This window comes from Podarcis cretensis, assembly GCF_951804945.1.
Source record: "Podarcis cretensis genome assembly, chromosome: 2".
Lineage (NCBI taxonomy): Eukaryota > Metazoa > Chordata > Lepidosauria > Squamata > Lacertidae > Podarcis > Podarcis cretensis.
In genome coordinates, this window is record NC_137171.1 from 55,291,931 (window position 1) to 55,318,031 (window position 26,101).

Genomic DNA, 26,101 nt, shown 5'->3' on the forward strand with positions numbered 1-26,101 from the left:
CGTAACCAAGTTTCATTGTGAAGTCTGTAGGGTCCTAAAATGTGCTTTTAAAAGCAGTAGCGCCTGCACCCACTTAAGTGCAGAGAATCCAGCAATTCAACACAGATATTCAAGATTTTATATTCTGCACTTTTCAAGGATGAAGTCGTTGCTAATTCTGTTACTGCTGATGATGTTACAAGGATTGGATTAAGCTGCCAGGTAATTTGCTTAAAGGCTTTGGCATTTTCTGAACAAGGTCTATAAGCAGCTTCCAAAAACTTTATTACACAGTGTGTATTTGACATGTGTTAGCTAAACATTTGTTGTAAAAAAGGGGGGGGGGGATCACTCAAATCACACACTGGCTCAAAATGTTTGTATGGGCTCCAGAAAACACAGCAACGAAAGATAATTCATTAATTTTCTATCCCACCTTTTTGCCCAAATGAAACCAGGGTGGTAAACAACACCAAAGTGGTAAAACAATGCATTTATAAATAAGATGAGACACGTTTAAAACATGTTAAAACAATTTCAAACATCTAAAAACATTTAACACAACTAAAAACATGTACAAAAGTCACATGCTCTCACGGATAATAGTTTCATGGCTGCCAGGAACAGTTTCTTTCACCTATCAAACACTCAGGTAAACAGGAATGTTTTAAGTTCTCCCTGAAGCTCATAATGAGCAAGACAGACACACCTTCCTAGGGAAGTTATTCCAGAAACAGGAAAGCACCACCCAAAAGGCCCTGTGATGGATCAGTGCCAACCAGGTAGCATTCACTGGGTGTTCTGCTACAATATATTTGGGTGCTTCAGCCTGGTTTATAGGGCTGAGATTTCAAACCTTTACAATCTTGACCAGGGACTTCAAAAACATAGATCTCTGTCCTAGCAAAACTGATAACCATATGGCTAAGAGTGATCAGCAAATTCTGGAAATTCAACACACATGTGCACACGCGCACACACACACACACACACACACACACACACAAACTTTTAGTTGCATTTAACTTCAGTCTTGCTTTGGCCATAACATATTTATCTGCTGTTGCCTCTGTAATAATTTCGCTCCAGCAAAATAAAATAAAACCTTCTGCTGGTTTTATTTTGCATGTTTACAGCACCACCTCATGGCCAAATGAGATGATGGCAGACTTTTTAAGAACATACCTTCTAATATGTAACCTAAATTTGCTGGTCTGTGATTCAAGCCCACCAAAAAATAGCAGCAGTCTAGAAGCAACCACTGTCTTCTGTGGTCATCTAGGATATGTTGGGCTCAAGCCAAAAAAAGAGCACGAGCCAGAGATAACAGTCCTGTGCAAAAGAATATATCAGCGACATAGATTGAGAAAGCTTACCATGACTGAGCTTGCTTCACTTTGACCTAAATCTGATTCCCTAGAAACTCCAGGTTAAATCCATCCCAGTTCATAAGTCGTTACACCTTGGCTTGTATCCAGAGCTGTGCTTCTGCTGTCAGAAAGCCTCTTTAGCTTGTGGAAAGGCTGATTCTGATCTAAAGTAAGAGTGCTGTGTGAGAGAAAAATGACCCCAAGTCTAATAATAATAATAATAATAATAATAATAATAATAATAATAATTTTATTTATACCCCACCCTCCCCAGCCAGGATCAGGGCAGCTAACATCAAAGTATATGATACATTAAAAACATAAATCAAACAATCGATTAAAATACAGGTTAAAATCAAATTTTCAGCAGAATAAAATCAGATGGCAACCCACGGATTATAACTATAGGGGTTGGGAGCACTGAGTGCTCACCAGGCCCAACTGTTTGTGATGGTCTTATATGAGCCAGTGGAAAGGGTTAGGGAGGCCACTTACATACAGGGTCTTATAAAAAAAATAGTAGTTATAGTACTAATAGTAGTAGCAGCAGCAGTAGTAGTAATAATAATAATAATTTTATTATACCCCACCCATCTGCTCAGCCACTATGGCTGGCTTCCAACAAAATATAAAGGTACAAAATATCAAACATTAAAAGCTTCTCGAAGCAGGGCTGCCTTAATTGTTCAACACTGACATCTGATGGGAGGGTGTTCCAACAGGACAGGCTCCAGAGGGTTGGGGGAAACCCTAAATTTGGAGGGCGTGTGTGGAGGAAACCTTTCCACTGACAAGATGCATTTGTTGGATACCACCCATTGTAACCAGTGCTACAGTTCTAACAATGACCTACTTCTGAGAAGCCCAATTGAGACCAACTGGACTTACTTCAAAGTATTTGTGCACAGGGCTGTAGAAAATCAATCTAATCTTTTACACGTGATTAGGGATGTGGGTGGTGCAGTGGTCTAAACCACTGAGCCTTGGGCTTGCTGATCAGAAGGTCAGCGGTTCGAATCCTCACGATGGGGTGAGCTCCCGTTGCTCGGTCCCTGCTCCTGCCAACTTAGCAGTTCAAAAGCACGTCAAAGTGCAAGTAGATAAATAGGTACCGCTCCAGTGGGAAGGTAAACGGTTTCGCCAGAAGTGGCTTAGTCATGCTGGCCACATGACCTGGAAAAACGTCGGCTCCCTTGGCCAGTAAAGTGAGATGAGTGCTGCAACCCCAGAGTCATTTGCAACTGGACTTAACTGTCAAGGGTCCTTTACCTTTTATCGTCTTTTAAAATGTCCAGTAAGTGACGCAGAACAACAGAGTCCTCCCAAAAAAAAGTGGCTAGAGAGTTTATATGCATGGTGTTTGCATGCATAAGAATGGCTCAGCTTTTTTGCATAGTTTGGCTACGTAATTATCAGCGCTAGACATTTGAATGTGGTGTGTGTTCGTAAGACTGAAACATAATTTATGCAAAGGCATGATTACTTGAAATTATTTATGCAGAGTTGTGCTTGCAGTTTACAGAGGCTAGCCCCTTTATTAAATTTAAATGAAACATCACAAGTAGTATAGCATTGTATTTTTAGGGGGAGGAAGCAGGGGTGCGTTCCTTATTAACTTCAACAGGCTTTTTAAAAGACCAAAGCAGCTGCTAGGGTGGAAGGAGATTGCGGTGTGACCTGTGACACTGAGTCAGAGGGGGTTAATCCTTCCCTGTGTCGTGCCATTTTACCAACTAATATTTGGCCCACTTGGAGCAACAGCAGCACAAGGAGGGGATGGTGAAAATCAGATTGGATTAATGTTGGATTCCTCTGTTGCATATCATTAAAACTCGCCTTTGCACTAGCGAGCAGAGAATATAACCAACAACGAAGAAAACACGTTAGATAAACAGACAGACCTTTCTATCTAGCCCATCATCATTTCTTAATACCAGCGGTTACAAGAGAGGAATAATGTCCATTAAGAATAACAACAAATTAAAAACAATTTAAAGGGTAAACAATTAAGTTCAAACCAAAAAAACAATAGCAGAAGCCAATCTACAACTCATATCTGTTCCTCACAAAATGTCTAAGGGAATGGAATTTTTTTTAACTGGCGCCCGAAGATGAAGGATGGTGTCAGTCGTATCTCAGGGGAAGGGAGTTCTGGAGCTGAGGTGCCACAGTTGAGAAGGCCCAATGCCAGGTGGGCTTGTCTCATTTATGGGACCACAAGTCGGTGTTCTCCACTGCTTAAGGCAGTGATGGCCAAACTTAGGTCTCCAGCTGTTTTTGGACTACAACTCCCATCATCCCTAGCTAACAGGACAGTGGTCAGGGATGATGGGAATTGTAATCCCAAAACAGCTGGCGACCCAAATTTGGCCAACACTGGCTTAGGGTGCCAATTAAATGATTTGAACATTTGAAACATTGATTTCCTTTCCAAAATATTGAAAGCCAACACAACCCAAACTTACTCTAGTTGGTACCATTTCTACAGGCCATAGCTTATCTCCAAAAGCCACAGAGAAAACAAGTTCAAGGCCCATTTAAATTTAGTGTGGAGTGGGTCTCTACCCCTTTTCAGTCTCCCTTCTGTTTCTCCCTCCTTTCTGTCCCCCCCGCCTCCGGTTAATATTATAAATTGGCAGACTGGATTTGTTCTTTTTAGCTCAACTAATATTGATGCATTTTGTCAAATAATATTTTTTTATAGTGTAACTTATTATTGGATTTCATATTTCATAAAGTTCAATAAAAATCATTTTAAAACAAAACCCCAGCTCACTTCTGAGAATAATTAATTGCAAGTAAGGCAGAGAAACAAAGAAACGCAAAGATTACTCTGGGGAAATGTTCTCAGAACATGCATCATGACCCTGAGGTTTGGGACGAGGACGAGTACTAGGAGTTAGAGGGAGCAGCCCCAGCCCCCAAAACACTACCCTAGTGCCAGGGGCCCCTCCAGCCCAAGGATGCTGCATTGCTGTTCTCTGAATCAGAGAACCCCATTGCAGAAAGCCTAGTGAAACCAGAATCTCCCCGCTACCCCAGTGGAGTAAAAGACTGCTTTGGCCCTTTTAGCTGAAGAAGCATCTTTCCATGAAAGTAGAGCTTGCAGCTGTGACAGATCTGCTGCTCTTAGATAGAGCTCAGCCTAAGACTGACTGGTGCTGAAGCAACAGCAGAGCCTTACTGTCTCACTGAAGAGGTTAGCTTTCACAACAGGAAAGCATACTCTATAGTCATTTCTATTTGAACATGAAATCTAGGAAACCACTGAATCAAGGAATTTAATGGATACTCAGAGTCTACAAGTAATACTTTCAATTAGGGGGGTGAATGCATCACTTTGATTTTAGCACAGTTGATTAGTGCCCATTTTACATCCACATTGCTATCCAAGTAAAAGCTGAATAAGTCAAATTTCAATTAAGGTTGTTCACCAGGAAACTCTTGAAAATCTAGCCAGGCATCTGCTCTAAATGTCTTATGCTACCATGGCACATATAGGCCTGATTCAGATATAAAATGGTGGAAACCATGGTTTCCTGCTACAACAAGTATTGGGTTTGTGCATGCTTCCTTTCCTTTCCTCCTCTTTTACATGCCAGAGGTGCAGACAGGAAGTATCTTTGTTTAAGAAATCACAATTTCCTGTGATGACCAAACTCAAGGAATTGTGGCTTGTTGTAGTTCTAATTGAACAATCTAAAGCTAATAACCCAATTTGATCCTGGTTTGTTCTCACTAATTAGAGTTTAAGCAAACCACAGTACTCCAAGTTTAGACATCACAGGGAACTGTGGTTTGTTAAAAACCTGGAAGCAAAAGTTTCTGATTTCACAGAGTCACTGCTGCTCATTCACATATCAGAAATCCATGGTTATTCAACATATTTGAACTAGGCCATAAGATGCAAGCTGCTTCATAGTACAGGGTGCTCCCCCCCATCCCACTGCCTTTAATGCTATATGTTCCCAAGATCTGACAAACTGTTAAGGGAGTGTGACAAAATGAAGTGTAAATTATCCACTGAAATAAGAGGTTATCTACTGACATAGTGGTAAGACTTACAAGTGGTAAATGTCTACTTAAATGCAGCTGAAATCCTAATAAAAACCTTTCACCACTTAATGGTAGGCTTTATCCCAAACCTGGCAGTCATCAATGTAAGAAGCTTGAGTGCCATAAAATATAATACATTCCAGCAATTTATAGTGTGATATTATACAACTTTGCCCCAGATGCCAAAGAAAATAATGTCTTCCCCAGCTGTTCAGTGGGGTGGGGAGAGCAAGAGAGCAAGAGCACGCAAGCAATTACAACACAGGGAAAAGAAAGAAGATAAAGCTTCTTCACATACCTTTGAAGCACATCTGAAGCATATCATTTCCATCCAAGAATTCTGGGCTCTGGAGTTTACCCTACACAGAGTTACAATCGCCGGCAACAGCTAACAAACTACAGCACCCATAATTCTTTGAGGGGGGGGTGTTTTAAATGGATAGTTTGTGCTCAGCCACAATGTAAATGAAAATGTGTATACGTGGTTTTTGCACAGAAAATTGCACATTTCATTTCTTTCACATCAACTGCCATTCTTAGGATCCATACTCTCCGAAAAGGGAAGTCATGGCCTGTATTGTATGTCAAGATGATACGCTGGTTTCGGAAGGATGAATCTTTTGTTGGCAAAAGAAGAAGAAGCCTAGACAAGGGGTCAACAAACTATGGCCTGGGGGCCGGATGCGGCCCAAAAGGGTCGCGAATCCGGCCTGCACTGCCATTTGAAAACACCCGCCAAGTGTCTGAGGATGAAAGGCCGCGTCAGCATTTACCTCAATGCGGGGTGGGGCAGCAAGCATCTCCAATGCGGCTTTTCAGCAGCGCAGGGACTGATTTGTCAGCCTCTGCGCAGCACTGAGGTAAACTCCGATGCAGCCTTTCATTCATAGAGCCGCCGCCAACATGCCTACCTCTCAGTGTTATTCTTTGGAGGTTCACGCCCAGCCTCAGTTAGACTCTGGGGTTGTGGTGCTCATCTCGCTTTATTGGCCAAGGGAGCCAGCGTACAGCTTCCGGGTCATGTGGCCAGCATGACTAAGCTGCTTCTGGGGAACCAGAGCAGTGCACGTAAATGTCATTTACCTTCCCGCCGGAGTGGTACCTATTTATCTACTTGCACTTTGATGTGCTTTCAAACTGCTAGGTTGGCAGGAGCAGGGACCAAGCAACAGGAGCACTTTGACGTGCTTTCGAACTGCTAGGTTGGCAGGAGCTGGGCCTGAGCAACGTGAGCTCACCCTGTTGCAGGGATTCGAACCACCGACCTTCTGATCAGCAAGCCCTAGGCTCTGTCGTTTAACCCACAGTGCCACAGTGTCCAGGTGTTTTGGCCAAGAACCCTGTACCCTCATCAAAGAGAAAAGCCTTTCACATTGACTTAACCGTATTGAAACTCTGAAGTACTAATACTTTCCTGCTCCTCCACATTGAAAATGCTGTTAGTAATACAAGATGGAGGAAACTGGAGAGGCATGACAGTTCACCAAAGATCAAGAGCACTGTGTGGTAAGTTGCGAATGCCTCATAGAAAATTGCGTTTGAAGCTGAGTTTAAAAACAGCTTGTTACGAAATGAGGATCAGATGTTCATAGAAAAGTTGTCAAGAAATCCATCATGTGCAGACAAACCCTTGGACAAGTTTAAAGTAGTTAAAGAGGAAGGGCCACATGTCTTTGTTGTTTTGCATGCTGAAGGTCCAGGTTCAATCACCAGCTTTTCCAAATAGGGCTGGGAGAGATAGTTCTCTGAAATCCTGGAGAAACACTGCCAGTCAGTGTAGACAATACTGAGCTAAATGAATCAATGATCTGATTATTACACAGCTTCCTGTGGATTCTATCTGTAAACATGCATGGCATTTTCAGCACAGTAAAGCCAGAGTAAAATTCATATTGGGCAGTCCAGCAATAACAACAACAACAACAATTTATTATTTATACCCCGCCCATGTGGCTGGGTTTCCCCAGCCACTCTGGGTGGCTTCCAACAAGAGATTAAAAATACATTAAAACATCTGTAATTAAAAACTTCCTTAAACAGGGCTGCCTTCAGATGTCTTCTAAACGTCAGGTAGTTGTTTATTTCTTTGACATCTGATGGGAGGGCATTCCACAGCCCCCAATTTTGGAACACACCTCTCCAACAACAACAAAAATGCATACAAAACATCTCTTAGAGAAAAATGTGCAAAGAAATGTATGTTAGTGAAAAAACTATACAGGAATGTATTTTTAAGGGGAAATTAATTGAGGAAAAATTGAATATGGAAATGCGTTAAGAATTTTTGTCCATACATAAAAAAAGAATTCCAATTAAATCAAGATTAGAAAATGAGAAACTGAAACAAAGATTAATAGATTCACTCATCCAGTGAACAAAGGATCTTCTATCATCTATGTTTAAGACAGCATCTTGCCTTAATTCCAAACATTTTAATACACTGAAAAAGCACAAGGGCCTCACAGCATCTGAATAAAATATATACAGATGGCAATTAGAATTGCTGGATATGCTCTGAATCCAAAGCAGTTTGGTTTTTTTTCCATCCGTGATGGGAATACTGAACTCTCAAGCTTGGAGTAGGGATAAAATAAAATAAGCCTTATTCTTGGCTACCCAATAGATTCCAACTTTCTTTTAATGTTACTAGCCTTTACTTTGCGGATGGTTCAAGAAGACAAGAAAACTATGAATTATTCTGAAAACTGATAATAATGTTAAGAAAATTAATTGAACATCAACAACAGAAGCTGACAGAAGTATGGACACTCCCATAAATATTGAAACTCACCAGAGCAGAAAGTCCTTTTAAAGTTATTATTTCAATTTACCTTGCAACATCCCAGAGTGCCGGGCAATACCATTAATGGCCTTCAAGAGCCTTAAAAACTCACTTGTTCCAGCTGGCCTTTAATTTGGATGGTTTTTAGGTTGGTGTTGTTTTATGCTATGGGTTTTGATCTTCCAGTTTTAGATTGTTTGGTTGTTTTATGTTGTAAAAAAATACTTTGGTAAAAGCATCCCCAAGCTGCATGGAGCTGTGAGGTGGAGCCTGAGGCTGCTCTTGAAGGCTGTGTAATTTGCTGCCTGAAAATCAGGCAAGAGTGGTCATGTTAATTGGCCTCCAGTTGGTCTCAAGTGTGTCACATGCCTGTTTTATCCACACTTTGGGAATGAGTCCTGCTCTTGTTACTTTCAGAATTTCGTGTCATTTTAGCAATATATAAGAAGGATTTAAACCACAGTCTGGTGTGATCTCACTGAAGCCAACGAGACTGTTCTGGAGAAAGCTTGTGAGAGAAAGAATCTGATTTATAACATACACACCCATCCAACAACAACTTTGCTTCCATAGTCATCTGTAATTAATAAATAATACAACAAAACACCCCAGATAAGCTGAGAACAGCTATGGAAGCTGAAAGACATCTCATTGCGTGGACAGGAGGATTACCAGGTAAGATCCACCCTCTATTGTGTGGGCAGGTAATCCTTCCCCCTACCTGGCCTGGTTTCCCTGGCAACGCTTCCCCCAGGTGGGATTGGACAACTCACTGGGGTAGGCGGGGACCTCCAGGTATCCCACCTGAGGGAAGGCAAAGCCTATGCTGATGGGGCCACTCCAGATCCAGGGCTGCACGCGTCCACGCAAAGGGCGCCCCCCGTTTTAAGTGGGGAGCGGTCATTGTAAATCCATACAATGACCTTTGATATTTTTGACATAAAAGCTTAAACTGAAGACTTTCTTACTTGTACTTATACATCGGGTGAAATAAAAGTGTGTATCCCAATGAAAAAGAGTTACAGAGTTCAGTATAAATAAACATAGTGGATTTGGCATGCTCTGTAAGCAAGGCAGAAACACGGATGAGCTTGAGCTTTGCAAGCCATAATAATTACAAATAATATGCTCACTAAGGGTGAAAGTTGCATCACCTGAACAGGGCTGGGGTAAAGTGACTTTGTAGAAATGAAAATGAGAAAGAAAGGAGCTGGTAAGGTAAAACCAACTTTTGATCCATTGCCAATGTATAAGGCAGCTATACTTTCTTCAATATTTCATGTCGTCTCTTCCTAAAAAATTCAGTAGGAGAAACATGAAACATAGCCTTTTTTTCCTTGGGGGCACATCTGAATGTGTTCTCATGTACCATTCCTAATCATATGTTGAAGCTTGAATAGATGAAAGTAATAATCTTTTCCAACACATGGGAACGCATAAGTAGGAAAAAGATATATATGTCTCCATGTTAGGAGCAGTGCAATGCTTTTTCTTTGCATGATCACTTTCAGTTTGAGAAAGATGCTTATCCATAGATGACTCCAAGCACCAAATGACTCACAGTCCTTTGTAGCTTACATAAATCCAGAGGTCTGTTTGGGTCACATCTTTGTGTTGTAACTGCACCTAGGGGTTAAATACCAACAGACAAGGGAATCTAAGAATTCAAAGACTTAGGGCGAGATAACCTGATCAAGAGCTCTAACAATGATTTGACAAAACAGATTCATTGGAAGAGACTGGTAATCTTAAACCGTTGATATACAATGACTTTCTTTGATGATGAACCACAAAATAAAATGGCACTTGATAGACTTCAGTGGTTATGTTCACAAAGCATACTCAGACATGATGAGTCTAAGTATCCAGCAGATCATACCTGCACAGTTTTTGGACTATTGGCCAGGAGATAAATAAAGCTGTTGGTTTTCCTCTCAGTTTCAGTGGGTTCATAAGCACCTCACAGGCCAAAAGCTGATAGAGCTTATTCAGCTTGGAGGGTCGCAACTTTTAAACCCTAGGTAGATACTATATGGGACGCAGGTGGCGCTCTGGTCTAAACCACCGAGCCTGGGGCTTGCCAATCAGGTCGGCGGTTCGAATCCCCACGAAAGAGTGAGCTCACGTTGCTCAGTCCCAGCTCCTACCAACCTAGCAGTTCGAAAGCACGTCAAAGTGCAAGTAGATAAACAGGTACTGCTCTGGTGGGAAGGTAAACACCGTTTCCATGTGATGCTCTGGTTTCGCCAGAAGCAGCTTAGTCATGCTGGCCACATGACCCAGAAAAACTGTCTGTGGACAAATGTTGGCTCCCTCAACCAGTAAAGCGAGATGAGCAGTGCAACCCCAGAGTCGTTCGCAACTGGACTTAACTGTCAGAGGTCCTTTACCTTTTTAGATACTTTGTGCCCCCTTTTAATATGCTTTTCATTTTAGAAAGTTTTTTTTAAAAAAAAAGAAAAGAAAAATGGTCTAAAAATACCAACAGCAAAGCTTTATTATTTCTTAATATGTTTCAAACCTTGGAGGAGCACATCTGTACTATACATTTAAAACATCATCATACCACTCTGAACATTCATGGCCTCCCCTGAAGAATAGCTTGTTAAGGGAGCTGAGCGTTGTGAGATCCCTTTTCCCTTTGCAAAGTTACAATTCCCAGAGTTCCCTGGAGAGAGAGATTGCTTTTTAAACCACTCAGTTTAACACATAGCAACCATATGGGTGGTGTCCCTTACAAGAGAGTGGGGGGGGGTCACTTTGTGGTCATACAAATCTGTCTCTAGACTGCTTTTAGAGCATGCAGAATGTTAAGAAGATGACTTCAAAAAATAAGATATCTATTTCTTGAAATTGAATTTCCCTCAAATCTTTGCAAATGTTATTTTCATAAATGTTCTCAGATACAGAGTGTGTCAAACTATAGTACTGCAACTCACAATAAAATAACAGTGTTTTAAAATAAATACGGTATATTCAAAAGCAGTATTTTGTCTGTAGACAAATTATGTGGATCAAGATAAAGTGCTTTGATACAGTTCTGATAGACTGAAGTGTAAAAAAGCTGAGGTTGCTCTGGTGTATAAATCATGGCAACCCTGAATCTAGAACTCATCCTTCTGACACACAAAGGAAGATTCAAGCATGTGGTAAAACCAAGCGAGACATATTGATCAAAGGATGCCCAGAAACATCCTTCATACAGGGGAAAAAGGAAAGAAAGGATGGCCACAAATGTTTTTATAACCCTAGAAAGTTGTACAAGATCTAACAAACCCCTTATATCAAAGTATGATTAAATATCAGACAAGGACAGAGGGCTTCTCAGATACCAACAGCATGGCTCTCCTAAGTTCTCCACAAATGGCAGTGGTGACGGCAGTGGAAAGGGGCTGTTTCCTTTGCAGAAGGGAGAAGCAGTGCAAGGGACTCTGACTTCTGTAAAAGTCCCACTTAGACCATACCAAGGGACATTTCATTGGATGCCAGCATTGGACACTCACCCACTCTTCTGTTCAAAACAGGAGAGATGTGGAAATAGCTTCTCTCTTTAAGGGTGATGACGTGAATGCTTTATTTCCATTTAAGGGAAATGATGGGAGCCACGCTTGCATTTTTTTTCCTGCTCTTTTAGATGTGAAACCCATTTTGTATTCTGACAATCTTTCATGGCAACCATTTTGTGATTGGCACCCTCAACACTTTCTCAGGATTCCAAATATTGTCCCCACTGGCCCATAAAGGTTGGCAACTGCTGTTTTTATCATTGTGTTGATGTGCGGAGGAAAACATGAAGGAGCTTAACGCTGCTTTTTCACCTCCTTTGTACACACTCCTCTTCTCTGCAACAAATTGAGCATGCACTACTTACTCTACCTCCAAACACTCTTGTGCGTGTGTGTTTGGATTGCTTGCAATATATATACAGTGTGTGTGTGTGTGTGTGTGTGTGTATGCCAGTAAACATAAAAAATGGAACCAACATCCTGAAATAATCAGGGGCTTAGGCAGAAACAGAAATAGAAATGAGGAAGAAAGTGGAAGTAGGTGGAGTTGAACCACTCCACACAGGAGATGCAAACCCCCACTTGTTCTTAGTTGCAATTTGCTCTGAATTTTCCCCTCCTTTCCAGATTATTGTCAAGTGAAGAAAATCTGGATTAAGGGAAAGGAAAATGTGATAGCAATGATTCCTGGGGTATGTCAAACAAACATAGGACATTTTAAGGGTGGGACAAGAAATTTCTGATCCACATTAAAGGAAGGTATGGAAGGGCCCCATGTCCTGCCTTAAACCTTGGAGAACCAATCCCAGTCAGTGTTGACAATCAATAGTCTTGGCCAAGTATCTTCAACTTTTTCAGACCCAGCACCCACTTTTAACCCATTTGGGGGCCCATTTCTTTACCATATATTTGTGTGGTGTTAGTGCTCCTGTTGTGGCCCTCCTTGGATCAGGCTGTGACCCACTAATGGGTCCTAACTCACCAGCTGAATATCAGTGGTCTAGACTTAGCAGAAGGCAACAGCCAATGTTCCTAATCCTATAACACAATTATTTATGTTGATGCTATTTATGTAGTTGATTTTGGTCTGTTTCATTTTGCATCATTTTTTTTTTTATGTATGAAATCTTTATATTCTACCGAACAGTCTCCTTCCTTCCTTTGGTCCCCTCACCCTCCCCACCCACAGGTATTCTGATTTGTAGTCAGTTGAACAGTATTTTCATCTTTGATTTCAACCCTAACAGAATAACAATCCAACAATAATGCAATTCTGAAAATTGATTCCACACACAAAAAGGAATCATTATAAAATGACAGTTCTCTAACAATGCTTCCACTGTAATGAAAAGCTTTTTGTATTCAATTATGAATATATATATATATATATATATATATATGTAGGTGCAACCAATTTGTTGGCTTCATTTCCTTCAGTCAAAGTAACATAAAATTAATTTTGCTCCAGGGTTCTCGTTGTAGTTAAATTAACTCTTTGGGGGTTTTTTAAGGTAGAAAAATGTAGAAAGGCATTTAAATCCAGCAGGCTTTAAGAAAAAAAATTCTCTATTAACTTTAATATGAAATTCTTCTTAGGAACTGACAAGCAGTTCATTGATCTATATGTCTCAAGCCACCTACAGAATTCCATTTCTAAATTACTAAATATATCTCTCTAGCAGATAAATTCCTAAAGGCCACGTGTATAGCATGAAGCTTCAATAGATTATAGGAGACAAGAAGACCAGCACTAGGAGCCTTGTGGTATCTCCAAAGCCCATGCACTCAACAAAATGCTCCACTGCCAGCAGAAGACTGAGAAATTGTCCTTCCATCTGGAGCACAAGGACCAGGAGCATCATGGTGCCCTCAGTGGTGTTCCACCTACCACCCATGAGCTGATACTTCAGCTATGGGAGCAGGTATGGAGGCCAGTGCTCTGTGACTGGTGGTGGTTCACAGGAGGTGTGGGCCAGGGATCAGGAAAGCTTGGCATGGGTTGGCTGCACAACTGTGCCAAGGCTAATCACTTGCCAACAGCCATTCTCACCCCACAGCAGCCATTACATCTGGAGCTGAGCAGCTTACCACCACTGCATCAGGCAAGAGCCACCTTCTCATTGCAGGTCCTCAGCAGCAACTCTGAGGCAGTGGCAAGGCAGACCCCTTCTCCAGCAGTAGCATCTGAGTTTGAAGAAGACAGAAATGAAGGAGAGCAGTCAGAGAGGAAGAGCAGAAGCTGAGGCAGCCCATGCCACATCACATCACACCATCAGCATCTACCCCATCAATACTGAAGGAAGCCCTCTTACACCCAACCATTTTTCTTGCAGGAAATCCACTGCTTTGAACCAGGAAGATGTTCCTGTAAATACTTCTTCTTCTCCTTCTCCTTCTCCTTCTTCAGGCCTCTACCTATTCTCAGTGTCTTACTTGGCATTCATGTTCAATGGGTTAAGCAGTTTTACTAGATACGTATCTGCAGTGATGAATCCACAAGGGGAAAGTGGAGAACAGGTGAAGTACTGGGAGACTGGCAGCGGGCAAATGTCGTCTCCATCTTCAGAAAGAATTAGGGTCCACAAAGTAAAGGATCTATGCAACTTACTGACTGGTCATCTTGATACTTAGAAAGCTCTAGAGCAGGTCAATAACTTTCAGTTTGTGAGTAATTTAGAAGATAATGCTATGATTACAAAGAGCCAGCTTGGTTTTCCTTTAAAACAAGACAGACTAATCTGAGTAAGAGCGCGACAGGAGCTCAATAGATCAAGAGAAAGCTGTGGATAAAGCATCTCTTTATTCCAGCAAGCCTTTCTACAGTTGGGTGGATTTCTGGCTGGTTGGTGGAGTCCTCCTCAACTTGGAAGAGAAGTGGCAAGTGAAGCACAGCAGGGAAATACTGTGGCTTGGAATGTGGATTCCCCACCTTGGCAAGAGGTTGGGCTAAAATGGCCTTTGAGGCTTCAAACGTCTCTCTAATCCCATCTCCCTATTTTTCCCAGTAAAATGAGACCAAGAGCATTCGGTAGACAAAAGAAAAGCGACACACAAAGAGAGCGCTACGTGTTACACCCGGCGTCCAAAGACTGCTGGCAAAGCAGATCATCGCGGTCTGCTCCGAGTTTTATAAGGCCATGTGACGCCAGAGAACTAAGCCAGCATCCCAGCCGCACGAGGGGTTTCCTAAATAAATCCTCCTTATCGGAAATGCCTCGTGCACTGAAGAGGGAAAGCGGGCCAGCGCGGAAACGAGCAATGGGCGCCTTATCGCAGGTCAGCACCTGAGCCAGCAGCGCATTAATTTCCCTTCAGAAAAAATATATATATATTTAAGGACGTTATCTTCAAAGCTCAAAAACTAGAAAGGATCATCGTGAGAAACAGCATTAAGGCAAAGCCCTCTATTTTCGAAGAGGCACAACAACAAGAGGGGGTGGTTTCCCTTTATTATACATATGCGTTTGTGTTTGTGTATTCACCGCCCAGCCCGCGACACCCGCAGGCTTATTCCGCTCTGCGCATGCTCACGGGGCACCAGAAGGCGGGCACCCCCGGCGAGACGCCCACGTTCACGCCGTTCGGATTGCGACGCGCGCTGGCGTACGTTCGGCCGTCCTCGCCTCGTCATAGAGACGCGGGGAAAGACCGGCTTCCGCTGGAGGAGCTTGGGCGTGAAGACGTCGGCTCTGCACTACGCATGCCCCTGTCGATCCGGAAGTGCTTCTCCTTGGGCGTCTGACACGTAGCGTCTGAGCGAGCGGAGGGGTGAGGGGTCTTCGCGGGGTTGCGGCCGCCGGACGTGCGCGTAGCGAAGGGGGTCTGGTGCCCGGGCCTGAAGGTGAGCTCAGGGGGCTCGTCACACCCGCCACCCGCCCTCTCTTGGCAACCACAGGCGTCGTGGGGAAGGGAGGGAAGGGGCTGGGGGGGGGGGCAGGGATGCTGAGCTCCACTCAGCTTTAAATACACTTGCAGCAGGCGGCTCGTCGAGAGACGTGGCCCACAAGCGGCCGTCATCGCCTCCCCCGTTCTCTGTTGTGTAGCACGAAGGTCTGCAGTGCTGATCTCCCCTCCCCCCAACTGGGTCTGTTCCTAAAAGCTAGTGGCTTCCAAGCACCCGCATCCCAGTTTCGTTCATGCCAGAGGTCGGAAGAAATGCTGAAATCATCCCGTTTAAAATAACTGGTTTTAGCGGAGGCAGATAACCTTGCTCAGAACGTCCTTTGCAGTAATGTCATGCAGTTTGTGTGTAGTGGTGATGGTGGTGAGGGTTTTCCCCTTCGGTGGTCTTTCTTGGATAAATTGAAATAATTTATTATGCATAAAACATGGTGGGTGATGGCTACATATGCCCTGGCATATTTCTCAGTGCAGTGATGGCAGTGTAGAACCTGCCAGGGGGCGGGATCTAGAGTGCTACAAAGGCAATGGGGTATAATTAACAACAAACTGGTTTCAAGAGGTTTTGTTTTAGAGAAAAGCAGTAGCTGAGTGATAGAGCATATGCACTGCATCTACAGAATTCCATATTCAGATCTAGTTTAAAGGTCCTTCAGGAGCAGGGCTAAACTAGCATTCCCCAGCCTGGTGTTCAGCATGGCTAATGGGCGTTGTGAAACAGCTGGAGGAGAGCACCACATTGAGAATGGCTGGAGTTGACAGTGCAGAGCCAGATGTGTCAGTAGTCCTACTTGGATACAGAACCTGAGACACTGCCTATACTAAGTTAACATACTTATAGTATTTCACTTGAAGTTACAGGCATACCATTTTTCAAGAGGTCCTGTATATGCTACTTACTATTTGATTTGGCAATACAGTACAGTATTATCTTTTTGCACTTAATTGATTTCTTTTCTAAGAGCCTTTTTATATCTGTGATTGATTATAAGAACATGTAGTGCTAGAAACGGAGATATGAAAGCTTGGAGCTAAATGACACATTAAACTTAGGTTTAATTATGGGTGCAAGAACGGAATGTCTAGGCATGCTTTTTATAACAAGAATACAGAGCTAAAAATGAATGCACTGCAGCTAAAATATTATGTTCATTTTTCACATGGTCTAGTCCTTCCTATGCCCACCCCCTAATATTTTTAAGAGGGTCTCTTCTCCAGTCTTCAGAGAGTAGATAGAAGTGGGGAGACAGAAAAAGGTCCCCATTTCCTTCCACTCTGCAGTTTTAATCTGAAATCTTAGGCCCAGAACTCAGAAACTGTTTGCGCTAATGAAATTCTCTGTCGCAAAATGCACCTAGAACAATGGGGGTTTCGAACACCAAGAACGTGCTTTTGTAGTGGTAGGGCTTTGTATTCTGCTTGAAGGAGCTTCAAAATTACCAGCTGCCTCTTAGGAGTGAAGATATAATTAGTTGAATTGTGTTAACTTTTGAATACATTGAAATGTAATTTATTTTGCAGACAGATTGCAATGTCTGGGTTCGACAACTTCAATACAGATTTCTATCAAACAAGTTACAGCATTGATGATCAAGCACAGTCCTATGGAGGAGACTATGCAGGAGGAACATACAACAAGTAATTTGAGTTTCTTTTATTCTTTTAGTAATCATAATAGAAAATGAAAAATGTAGAAATTATTTAATTCCTTAAGATAAACATAGGACATTGGTGCCATAAACATAGGCCAGTTTTTATATGCAAGTGTTTAAAAGTTGGATGCTTGTAAACATTCACTGTTACTAATAAAACTACAACGCTCTTTAATTACACTTTGCTCCAGTTCATAAAAATTCACATTTAGTCCAATACATTTTATACTGCTATAAGTAGCTCATATATAGAGAGCCCTGTTTATGTATCACCAGTTCATTAATAGCAGGTCTTGTACTTTACTTACCAAAAACTAACTTTGTAAATAAGCCCATCAGTATTACCAGCCTGCACATTATTCTGCTTACATTTTCTAGCTGGCTGCCATGGACAAGAAGTCTTCTTTTCAGCTATCACTGAAATGCAAGCTACTACATAAGCCATTGGTTTTTTTAATGGATTGGTTTTAAAAAAGGAAAGGGGGGGAGGGAGTCTACAGCCAAGTAGAGGAAGAGACTTTTGTTTTATTGTGGCTAGCACAGAAACCAAGGGAAAAGGGGACTTGGCAATCTTGCCCTCTTCCATCAACCTGCACTCACCTGCATGGAATTTCTTGTTGCCTGTGGCAGCCTGGCAGCCAGTCATTTTATTCAATGCAAGCCTGTCTTACAAGGTTTAAAGAGCAGTGAGCCTTAAAATGAATAAATACAATGCATCACTTAGAATGTGTCCTTAAAACCCAATTCTGGATAGGTTCTGCATTCTTGTCTGTGAAGAAGCTTGCTTAGAAATTAGGGAAAAGTACAAATACAAACAACCCAGAAGGCCAGTTGTAGTGGTTTGTGTCATAATGGGTACCAGGTCATTGTGCATGTCACAGGTGTTAAAACAAATGCTACTATCCACTTGATTCATTCAACTCTTTAGAATAGGAGAGTAAGGTGACTTAGATTAGGTCCTCATTTAAGGTCCAGAAATATGTTGGACTACATTAAGGAACTTGTAACCAAGCCTTGACAACAATCTTAGTAATATAATCTGAGTATGCAGTTGGATTTGTCTGGAAGTGATCATTGAAGGGGATGGGGGCGAGGAGAAAGGCAAGCACTGTACAAATGATGGCTTAAAAAAAGAAAACAAGGTTTTAATAGGACTGATAGTTGTGAGGCATTCCAAACCATTGAATTCCAGATAAACAGTGGTAGAGTTCTTTCTGCTTCTCTTTTACATGTTGTCAGAATATATTCATACAGCCATCTTCCAGAAATTATGTTCCAAGAATTCATGTCTGCAGTGTTGTATTCATTGATATTGTATAAAGTTAAAGGTAAAGGTACCCCTGACCATTAGGTCCAGTCGCGGACGACTCTGGGGTTGCGCACTCATCTCGCTCTATAGGCCGAGGGTGCTGGCGTTTGTCCGCAGACAGCTTCCGGGTCATGTGGCCAGCATGACTAAGCCACTTCTGGCGAACCAGAGCAGCGCATGGAAACGCCGTTTACCTTCCCACTGGAGCGGTACCTATTTATCTACTTGCACTTTGACGTGCTTTAGAACTGCTAGGTTGGCAGGAGCAGGGACCAAGCAACGGGAGCTCACCCCGTTGCGGGGATTCGAACCGCCGACCTTCCGATCGTCAAGCCCTAGGCTTAGTGGTTTAGACCATAGCGCCACCCGTGTCTTTGATATTGTATAGGGAACGTTTATATGGAAGTGTCTCTTGTGGAGTAGGTATATAAGGGCTTTGAAAGAGTTTCTAAAATTCCTGTGTTGTAAGCATTCATCTAATACTATTTTTAAAAATTGCTTTCTGCAGACAGTATGCTGGCTATGACTATTCTCAGCAAGGCGGATACGTCCCTCCAGAGATGATGCAGCCACAACAGCCTTACACTGGCCAGATTTTTCAGCCAACGCAAACATACACTCCATCCTCCCAACAATCCTTCTATGGAAGCAATTTTGAAGATGAGCCACCTTTACTAGAAGGTATGGTTTTTATTTATTGCAAATCTATTTATCTGCTAATATATTTGGGGCATGCTATAAAGGAGCACTGACAGCTGATTTTCAAGAGAATAAATGCATATATTTTTAAATTTATCTTTTCATAGTAAGACAGCTGCTATTGAGTTTTGTTAGCAGTTTCTCTGGTCTCTGGTTTTATTCCATTAACTTGCCTCTTACAAACTGCTCTTGTGTGTTTTAAGTGGAAATTAATTACAGGGCTGAGATAAAGTTGATTATGGCCCTAACACACACCCCCATATTTTATTTTAAATATATTTCATAGTGGTGCTATGCTATTTTTTATAACACATTCATACCTTGCAAATATTTTTCCATAATTAATATTTCTTGTTACAGCATGTCTAATAGCTCCTATCTAGTGATGCTTGTGACTCATTGTGCCAGTCCACAAACATATTACAAATCTGTTGATTTTTTTGCCTCCCTTCTTTCACCCTTACGTAACTTGTAAGCTTGCCAATTTCTGCACATTCAGATACGATTTTTGATTTCCATTCTCTCACAGCAGGTACTTTCAAACTTTCCCCCAGTGTTTTGCATAGCAGAATTTTGCAGCTGCAACCATATCTAAGAGTTTGTTTGTTTTCTCTTGGGTCACTCCACGCCTTGCAAGTCTATACAGCAATAAAAACAACATATTTCCACTGATGACAAATGTTAAAATACTGTTCTTTGTTTGATAATGCAGAACTAGGAATCAATTTTGACCACATCTGGCAGAAAACTCTTACAGTATTGCACCCATTAAAAGCAGCAGATGGCAGCATAATGAATGAAACTGATATGGCAGGGCCCATGGTCTTCTGCCTAGCCTTTGGTGCCACATTATTGCTGGTAAGATGTCAGTGGTATGCATATGGGGGTGGGGGGCATCAATCTAAAATACGTTGGGCAAAAGCAAAAGTTGCAAGTTAAGGCATTCCTAGTAGGTATGGTTTCTTAAACGTATAAATACATAATGAGGCTGTTTGAAATGCAGAAGAAAAATACAAGAGTAATTTTTTGTGTGCATACTTTCAAAATATAATAAGTTTACAGAGGCAATGCGGTGAATATGCATGAATGTGAAATATTTTGTTAGGACATTGTTGGACAAGTTTCAGAGGAGCTAGATCTAGTTACACAGTTCTTCAGATGAAAAACTGATTTGGGTGGACTTTTATTTATTAAATTGTTTCTATTGCTTTTGATCAAAGATTTCATGTAAGTATTTAATTCTCAAAGACCAGCTGAAAAGTTTCTCACCCGTCTTCAGAAAGTGAGCAAGGATAAGAAACTTCTCTAAGAAAAGGATTCAGTAGTTTGTGGGGCTGCTACAGACAAGGACTGGCTCCTGGGGGAGAAACATCATGAGCTGGGTCTCATATAAACTTCTGCACCTGGAAAAGCCTTTTTATTAATTTACAGAACCTATATCTCCCCTGCCCCATTACAGTGCTCTGGTGATGTATGGCTAGGTGCTTTTTGGTTTGGAAAGATGTATGGGCGACTGACCTGGCTTCTTGTGGTCCACTCACTGTTGGGAGTATTTATCTGTTGCATTGTTACTCATCTGGTGCCTTGGCCCCACCCCACCCGAAAAAACATGCACAGACAGTTTTTTCTTGCAACATCTTCCCCATTCATCTTTTTAATAAATAAATGAACAACCTAGAGTTTTAAAAACTATTGTAAACCTAGTAAGTAAAAATACCAAAACAGTAACGAAAATGATTCTGCCTGTAATCCTTAATTTTCACTATTAATAAAAAGTAATATTTTCTTTTTCTCCCTCTTTGATTTTACTCTTTTTTCCCATTCTCCAATGGGAAAATCTAATCCAATCTAATACACAAAATTCCTAATAAGACAATGTGGTTTGAACTTTTGATTTGTATTCTCTCCTTTCTAGGCTGGCAAAATTCAGTTTGGCTATGTGTATGGGATTAGTGCAATCGGATGCTTAGGAATGTTCTGTCTCCTGAATTTAATGAGCATGACGGGCGTTTCGTTTGGCTGTGTTGCCAGTGTGCTAGGATACTGTCTCCTTCCTATGATCATACTTTCCAGCTTTGCAGTTGTATTTTCTCTACAGTAAGTATTGCCGTCAAATATTATGTTACACTGATATACTGATGTTACATCTATAAATTCTAGTGGTGGGGAAATCTACAAAAGCAGCTTGTATTAACTTAGGGCTGTGCATTCACCTTGGACACAAAGAGCCACACCTTGTAGATATTAGGATCAGATCAGGTTCCAGGCAATATGAGCTCACCTTGGAGCTTTGAGGGCGCTTCTAAGATTTTGTTTGCCATTTGCTATATTTTTGTAAAAGGGGGAAAAGATGCTCCCCATGAATACAATACACCAGGCAAAGAGGTAGGGGTGTAGTTCTATGACTGACAGCTCTACTTTCCAATCAAGTGATTTACTTTGGTTCCTTTCTCTTCTGGTCATAGTGCTTTTATTTAGGTGGCAATCCTAGCCCATGTCTTGTTGTGGCGGGACTTGTTAGCGCACCGCAGCCCACAGTGCCCTACAGAAAGGGAAGGGGGGAAAATGTCCCTTCACTCTATCAGCTCTCAGGGTGGCACAGTGAAGAGACATGGATTAGGCCAAGCTTCCTCAACCTCTGCCCTCCAGCTGTTTTTGGCCTACAACTCCTATGATCCCTAGCTAGCAGGACCAGTGGTTAGGGATGATGGGAGTTGTAGTTTCAAAACATCTGGAGGGCTGAGGTTGAGGAAGCCTGGATTTGGCTGTTTCTGTCACATAGTGGCGGCAGGATTTGCACGGGATCCGCTGAGCTGGCCCAGTCTCACCCTCTTTCAGGGGGTCCCTCTGGCTGCTACCAGCAAGCTTCCCTACTGATGGTGGAGCTCCCCCATTGATGTCAGAGCTCCCCAAAAAGCTGAGGCTGGTAGGGCTTGAGCAGAGGGACACCTCCACCTCATCCAAAACCTGTGCAGCATGGCAGATGGGAAGTTTAGATTGCTCTGTTGGGTAAATTTGTATATTGCTTTTCAACTGAAAAAAAATATAAGCCATATATTAAATGTATAGTAAAAAAAAAAACCACAAAGCACCCCTAATAGTTGAAAACAATATTTCAAAATATTACTAAAAGACAAGAGGATCAACACAGCAAAATCAAGGAGTTCTTCAACTTGGATTAAATTAGTTCCCAAAGGCAGTAGTTAAGATCTGCATCTTTAATGCCCATTTAAAATCTGCAAGGGCTGTGGTTTATCTGATGTCCTGTAGAATTTCATTCCACAATTGTGGGATCACCACTGAGAATGCCCTTGTCCCTGTATTACCTGGTCTTTCTTTTATACACAGTTATCTCTGTACGGCTTCAGCAAGCCTTTCTTTTGGGAGGAACATAGAAAGACTTCCTTTCTTCCTTCCTTCCTTCCTTCCTTCCTTCCTTCCTTCCTTCCTTCCATTCTTTCTTTACTAGTGGGTGGGCTTAATTGAGTGATATAGTTATATTTTGAAGCCCCAAATACTGGTGGTAGCATGCTTGAGAGTGCAGCTGGATACATTTTTTTATCCTTCCCCAAAATATGCTTAAAAGCCATAGCAACTGGAATACCTTTGAAGAATGCACAGGACTGTTTTGACGTGTGCACAGTGATGTGAAGCTGTTACCCAACATTGTGTTTAAATCATTTTGTTTTTCAGGGGTATGATGGGAGTTATTCTTGCTGCTGGAATTATTGGATGGTGTAGCTTTTCAGCTTCCAAAATCTTCATTTCAGCCTTGGCAATGGAAGGACAACAACTTTTAGTAGCATATCCCTGTGCTTTATTATATGGAGTCTTTGCCCTCATTTCTGTGTTTTGAGCTGACTTATCCTTATTGTTGGACTTAAATGGGCCAAACTGAAAAAGCCTTCACTTTTGAGACATTTAAAACTGGGACCAGAAACCAGCTCTTAGTCACTATCATGCAAGGTTAATGCTTGAATTGTCGTCTGGAGCAACAAAAACAAACGAGCCTTTTGTGTTCCTTTTTATAGGACTCTTGAATACAGTTTTGAACTGTCCTGTAATGTCTATACCTTTAATACAGGTTCATGATTATACTGTTTAAAATGTAACATTTCTTTCCCAGTCCAACAGCCTCTGGCAAAATATTATTATTTTGAAAACATTTGTAGTTCAGAAGTTTTTATAGATAAGAGGAAATGAAACCATGAACTTTACAGTTGCTTTCCCATGGCAGCATGCAACTACAATCCTAAACAAAAGATACACATTCCCTTTTTTTCTACCAGTTTAGCAAACTAGAAAACTATCTCAATAAAACCTAATCTTGAAGCAAAGCAGAATGAGTCCCACATATAACTTTTGAAGAGTTTACAGCACCAACTTAGATTATGTTTTTGTTTACAATAAATGGTCCAAAAGGCTTTCCACGCTCAAAGCTGCCGCATTTATAAATGTTTCAGTTTGTATGTATTTTGTAAATAGCTCTATCATAATTGTATAAATCTGAGAAGATGTTCATTTTCATACTAAGAAATCAAGAATAGACTTTCAAATGGTTCCCCAAAAACAACCTGTTTCAGAAAGCGGTTTGGATGAATGTTGTCCTACAACAATTAAATTGTCCCCATAATGCTCTTTGAAAGTGTTTCAATTTGACCTTTAACAATATATCTTCCCAGTAATGTTGTCCAGCCTTGAATAACAAAAAAAGCCTCATTTATTCAAAGGAGAATTTGTTCCTATTGAGCAAATGCTACATTTCAATCACGGCATGCTTGTATCCAATGTGGTTTATCCAAAGACATCCCTGCATGAATGGAGCATAGCACAGGGCTTCGCCTTCCTCTCCTATCCCCTTGCACCCCCATGTGTGCTGTCAAAATCTGCTTCAGAGGTTTGGGGAACCCTTGAGCAGATTTTGGGGTCTCTGGGAGCTGCTGGAGAGGAAGGTGAAGCTGCTCTTGCCAAATGTTGGATTGCACCAATGGCATTTTATAATTAATTGTAAAGCAAGTGTTGGAATCCTATCCAAAATGACAAACAAATACTTTAATTTACACTTCACATGAAAAACTTGCATGTCTCTGAGAAAGTAATAATTTTGTCATCCTTTGTTGAGAAATGGAAGTAGCTAACAGTATCTCGCAAGTCTTAATTTTGTCATAGTGGTACAGATTTTGAGTATCCCATTGGATAATATTGGTGAACCAGTGTAACTTAACAAATCAGCCTCCTTGTCAGCAAATACCTGGTCATACACTAGGTTTTGCTCCTTTCCATGCCTCTGCACAATTCTCCATGTGATCTGTTTTCATGTAGCCCAGAGTTGTTGGCTAAACACTTTAAATAAATGTTGTGCAAGAAATTCAGATAACTTTGCACATTCAAATCTTGGGTATTTGCAAATTAAATTCTATGCTTTGGCAGTTTTTCCTCTGAAATATAAATATTGATCTTTCATTAGTTCTATTTTAGCAGAGAATGGACGGGACAATTTTTTTTCAGAATTTGACCATGATGGGGAGCAATCCTCAGATTCATACCCATTCTCCCCACATTGAAAAATAATCTACCTGTGGGTAGCAAGTTCAGTGAGATGCATGGTAAAGATACATTTCCAGCTTCTTCCACTTATAGCTTAAAATTTGAGTCTCTAATGCCTCAATCTTTCTTGAATTGAACACAGGTCTGCAATGAATGGTTTCTCTCTGTGTGTTTCTTTATTTTCTAACTTAAAAGATATCTAATTTTCATGTAATATTTCCTACCATTCTACTGAGCGATATCCAGTGTAGCATACATTGAAAAATGTTTTAAGAAATCATTGGAAGGTAAAATTAACCAAGGAAGGCTCTGCAACTAGAAATCTGCACAATAAGTAGGCTAGCTATTAATACTTTGGCATTGATTGTGGAGATTGCCTACTATGAGTAATCTGAGCTTCTGCACTTTTATAGTGTGCTTGTATTCCTGGCATTAGTATAGCATGCCCTTGGGAGCTCTGTAAGTATGCATTGTGTGAAGAGTTCAGTCACCAAATTGTTCCTAATTACGTTTTGGGTAACCTATAAAAACTTTTAACTGCAATAGGCAAGCAGCTAATGATGGATTGGAACATTACCTGAGCACAACCTGAGACATAACTTAGGATGGTATAAATCAAGCTGTCTAAACCTTACAGTACTTCTGCAACTTGGAGTTAATTCTTATCCAAAGAAGGATTCAAGGCCTTTCATCTGTTTGCCACACATTCCCACCTGTTGTGTTTTTTTTAAGTCAGGGGTGGGTAGCCAATATGCTTCCCATATACTGCTGTACCTTTAGCTCCCATCATGTCCAGTAGGCATGGTCAAGGATGCCGTTTGTAGCCCAGAAAAATCTGGAGAACACAACATTGACTACCCCTCCTACAAGATATGTGCAGGTATGTGTACTTTCCTTTTCAAAATGCCCAGCATGCTGCTGTGACAGCAGGCGAAACTAGTATAAAATGGGGGGAAGTGGACAAGGTGTCTTGTGTCTAACACAAAGGCATTCGAGAGAAGAAGGAGGACATGGGGGCTGCCCTCTTGCTGGAGTAACAACATAGGTAAGTGAGGGGGGAGGTGTGAGCATAGCCTGGCAGGATTCGGATGTCCAGGGCTTGGGTACATGCACTGACTAGTGAGAACTCATGATCTGAATGTCAAAGTAGATATGACATATGTCACGTAGCTTGTCCTTGCCTAGTGTGTGATTTGCTGGCATAGGTCTAAGCCGGACAGGGACCATGATCTGGGAAAGGAGAGCTTTAAGCCTTTGCCGCCTCAATGTCTGAATCGGAATTTGACACACACACAGACACC

General features: G+C 41.5%; 2 protein-coding genes across 5 annotated transcripts in view; one reads left to right on the top strand and one right to left on the bottom strand.

The window, feature by feature from the left end:
• The window catches only part of KCTD16 (potassium channel tetramerization domain containing 16), a 150,306-nt gene extending 148,805 nt beyond the window's left edge, over positions 1–1,501 (bottom strand). Inside the window, exon 1 of the mRNA XM_079967992.1 lies at positions 1,356–1,501. The gene's annotated coding sequence lies outside the window, so the exon portion shown is untranslated. The remainder of the gene's footprint in view (positions 1–1,355) is intronic.
• Positions 1,502–15,377: 13,876 nt separating this feature from the next.
• On the top strand, positions 15,378–24,645 carry YIPF5 (Yip1 domain family member 5). 4 transcript variants are annotated; one of them, XM_079968008.1, is made up of 6 exons: positions 15,378–15,534; positions 17,115–17,231; positions 19,063–19,235; positions 19,966–20,111; positions 21,169–21,350; positions 22,947–24,645. In XM_079968008.1, the coding sequence occupies exons 2-6, from the start codon at positions 17,125–17,127 to the stop codon at positions 23,107–23,109; spliced, it is 771 nt and encodes a 256-aa protein (XP_079824134.1). In that variant the 5' UTR covers positions 15,378–15,534; positions 17,115–17,124; the 3' UTR covers positions 23,110–24,645. The 4 variants fall into 4 exon arrangements, with proteins under 4 accessions (XP_079824134.1, XP_079824135.1, XP_079824136.1 ...); XM_079968009.1 differs by lacking the exon at positions 15,378–15,534 and adding an exon at positions 15,721–15,743; XM_079968010.1 differs by lacking the exons at positions 15,378–15,534; positions 17,115–17,231 and adding an exon at positions 18,187–18,288.
• The last annotated feature ends 1,456 nt before the right edge of the window (positions 24,646–26,101 follow it).

What these genes read in the sequence shown, in the direction of transcription:
- YIPF5 (XM_079968008.1), top strand. Translation starts at nt 17,125, where the DNA reads ATGTCTGGGTTCGACAACTTCAATACAGATTTCTATCAAACAAGTTAC. An exon ending in GCAGGAGGAACATACAACAA is followed by an intron (nt 17,232 to 19,062) that starts GTAATTTGAGTT and finishes TGCTTTCTGCAG; the next exon opens with ACAGTATGCTGGCTATGACT. An exon ending in GCAGTTGTATTTTCTCTACA is followed by an intron (nt 21,351 to 22,946) that starts GTAAGTATTGCC and finishes TTTGTTTTTCAG; the next exon opens with GGGTATGATGGGAGTTATTC.